General features: G+C 39.4%; 1 protein-coding gene across 1 annotated transcript in view; it reads right to left on the reverse strand.

Annotated features, from left to right (window-relative positions):
- Nucleotides 1-2452, reverse strand: part of myo15b (myosin XVB) — a gene marked incomplete in the record, with an annotated part of 164390 nt that overhangs the window by 144231 nt on the left and 17707 nt on the right. The window contains 2 exon segments of the mRNA XM_014010452.1: nucleotides 1283-1346; nucleotides 1421-1485. Of these exon segments, the coding sequence (XP_013865906.1) occupies nucleotides 1283-1346; nucleotides 1421-1485 (129 nt within the window).

A 2452-nucleotide genomic window follows, 5' to 3' on the forward strand; every position in this document is an offset into this window, starting at 1 on the left:
TCCTCTCTGCTTTGGCTGTTTTTACACAACAATGTATTTTAAAGGTTTTTAGGGAAAAAAGTACATATTTTTATTAAATACATTTTAAAACTTATCAAAAAATGCTTTGGTTAAAAATATTTAAAGTTTATTTTTTTATGTTATCATGATAAAAAATAAAACCATAATCAGGTCAGATGATCTGATCTGTTCTCTGTCTGTCCACAGACTGACAGGCAGCTCTCTGAACTGTAAGTTTCTTGTGTGAATCTCTTACAGACAGTTGCTTCACGCTGTGTTTTCCTTCAGGAAAAAAGTTTGGCAATTTTCTCTCTGAGAATCATCTTTCACTTTCATCACCTATTTTCCAGTTATTATTTTGCTGAATTTTTGACATCACATTCTGCATAAATAAAACCTATTTTCTTTCACGTGTTTAGATATTTACAGTGTCGGCGGTGCAGAACACGCTGCTGCTGTTTGATTGGCAGCCGCTGTGTCTTTGCCTTATTATGACTTTTTTTCTTCTCTCCTCCTCCTGCATAGAAGGCAGAGAGAGAAATAAGGAGGCATTTTCTAATGAATTGCAGCAAATAAAAAACTTCTGTCGATTGTTTCCCTTTCTTTTTTTTTTTTTTGGTCTTTTTTTTGTCTTGTTATAATTTGATCAGTGGAATGCGGACTTTGTTTGAACTTGCGCGGCGTCGGGACAAGAGTGAACAATGCGAGAAAGCACCACCTGACGTCTATCTCTGCACGTCCCTGTTGTTGTTTATTTATTTATTTAAGAAGGGACCGTGCATGTTACAGAAAATGCCAGAATTAGCCATAGAGACTAATTTTCATCTGTAGTCCCTGTAGTTTCCAAGATTTCTGCTATGTACGAGCTAAAGTTTATGCTAACCTGACCACAATTACTCATTAAAGCATTTATATTAAATTAATTGACTATTTACAAGCCCTCCTCCCCCTCAAAATAAACCAGAGCCCCCCCAACTAAATTCCTCTGGAGCCGGGTCTGTTCACATCCCTAGCACTGGTCCAAACCAAATGTGGATCAAAATACGCCCAAACGACATGGTTCCTGCTGAACTTTCATGTCAGTGAGACATATCAGGACTGTGTTTGTTATTAAGTGTGACAAACACTGTTTAGGTGGTTTTTAAAATGTTTGTGCTTTATTTTAGATTTTCACCAAATAACTTTAGTTCCATTCTCATCTGCCAAGCAAGTACTGACCCTCCAGATTCTAGAGTTATCTATGAGATGTGTTTGAAAGGGTGATGGAAGTAGTGATACTTACATAAATACAGTCTCGCTGGAACCTCTTCTTCAGATTCAGAAGCACAGAGCTCTCAGAGACCTCTCTACAGACAGATGACACATGAGTCTGTGCACAGTCAACAGGAATACAGTAGAATGTGTGTATCGGTGAGCTTACTCAAGCTGGGACAGATCCTCCACCTCATCCACCTCGACAACCTTTCTGCTGTGAGGCATCACCACCTGAAAAGAGCAAAGACATGAACAATGACAAGGACAGATCCCCATCCTACATTGGCAACCACCCCAACCCACCATCACAGTTACAGCTAAGACTCTACCTTCCTTCCACAGGTTTCTTCTGTTCTGCATAAAGGACAACGCAGACAGACACAGGGCTCTTTTTCTGTACCCCTCACAAGCTTGATGTAGGTTGTGTTTTGCTGCAAATGGTCTCCTCTGCTTAGAGAGCTTCCAGGGCAGGTAACTAAATCACCTTATGCATCTAAGCAGAGTGACAGCTGATATACTGTTATCTCAAAGCACAGCGCCACTGTGTGTTGTTTGCTCCATTGTATCTACACAATGCAGGAAATGAATAAACTAGCAGCAAGTGTGTTATGTGTGCATGCCTGGCCTGTCACCTAGGATAATTCTGCCTTGGGAGACCTCCAAGGGCAATTTTTGGCAAACATGAGATGACACAAATGCATAATGACAGTGTTGTTGCACGGAAAGTTGAGCAGGCTACTAGCAAACAAGGAAACGTTGCTCAGATGATAGCATCTGCAAATTCAAGGGAGATGCCAGAGAGAAGAGAGTATTTCTGTTGAGTTGTTGCAGTCACTTCTATGGCTACATTAACACGGCAGGTCTTAATGCTCAATTCTGATTTTTTTTAATCAGATTTCTTTGGTGTGAAAGTTTACATTGCATTTTAAATATGACCTCCATCAGACTCCAGTGTGAACTCTACATGGCACTGATATGACCTGCATGTGTAGAAGAAGAAATGATGTCTCATTCAGCTCGCTGTTTGTTTACAGAATTAGCATGGATACTACTTTTAGCATGTTGAATCTGAAGTTGTTGTTCATTCAGTGCCAATTGAATAATTACCGTATTTATTCGTGTATAATACGATCTCATGTATAATACGACCCCCCCTTTTTTATCTTAAAAAGCCTAAAAAATTTAATCCTCAAACTAC

The sequence above is a fragment of the Austrofundulus limnaeus genome, unplaced genomic scaffold (assembly GCF_001266775.1).
Source record: "Austrofundulus limnaeus strain Quisiro unplaced genomic scaffold, Austrofundulus_limnaeus-1.0 Scaffold69, whole genome shotgun sequence".
NCBI classification, from domain to species: domain Eukaryota; kingdom Metazoa; phylum Chordata; class Actinopteri; order Cyprinodontiformes; family Rivulidae; genus Austrofundulus; species Austrofundulus limnaeus.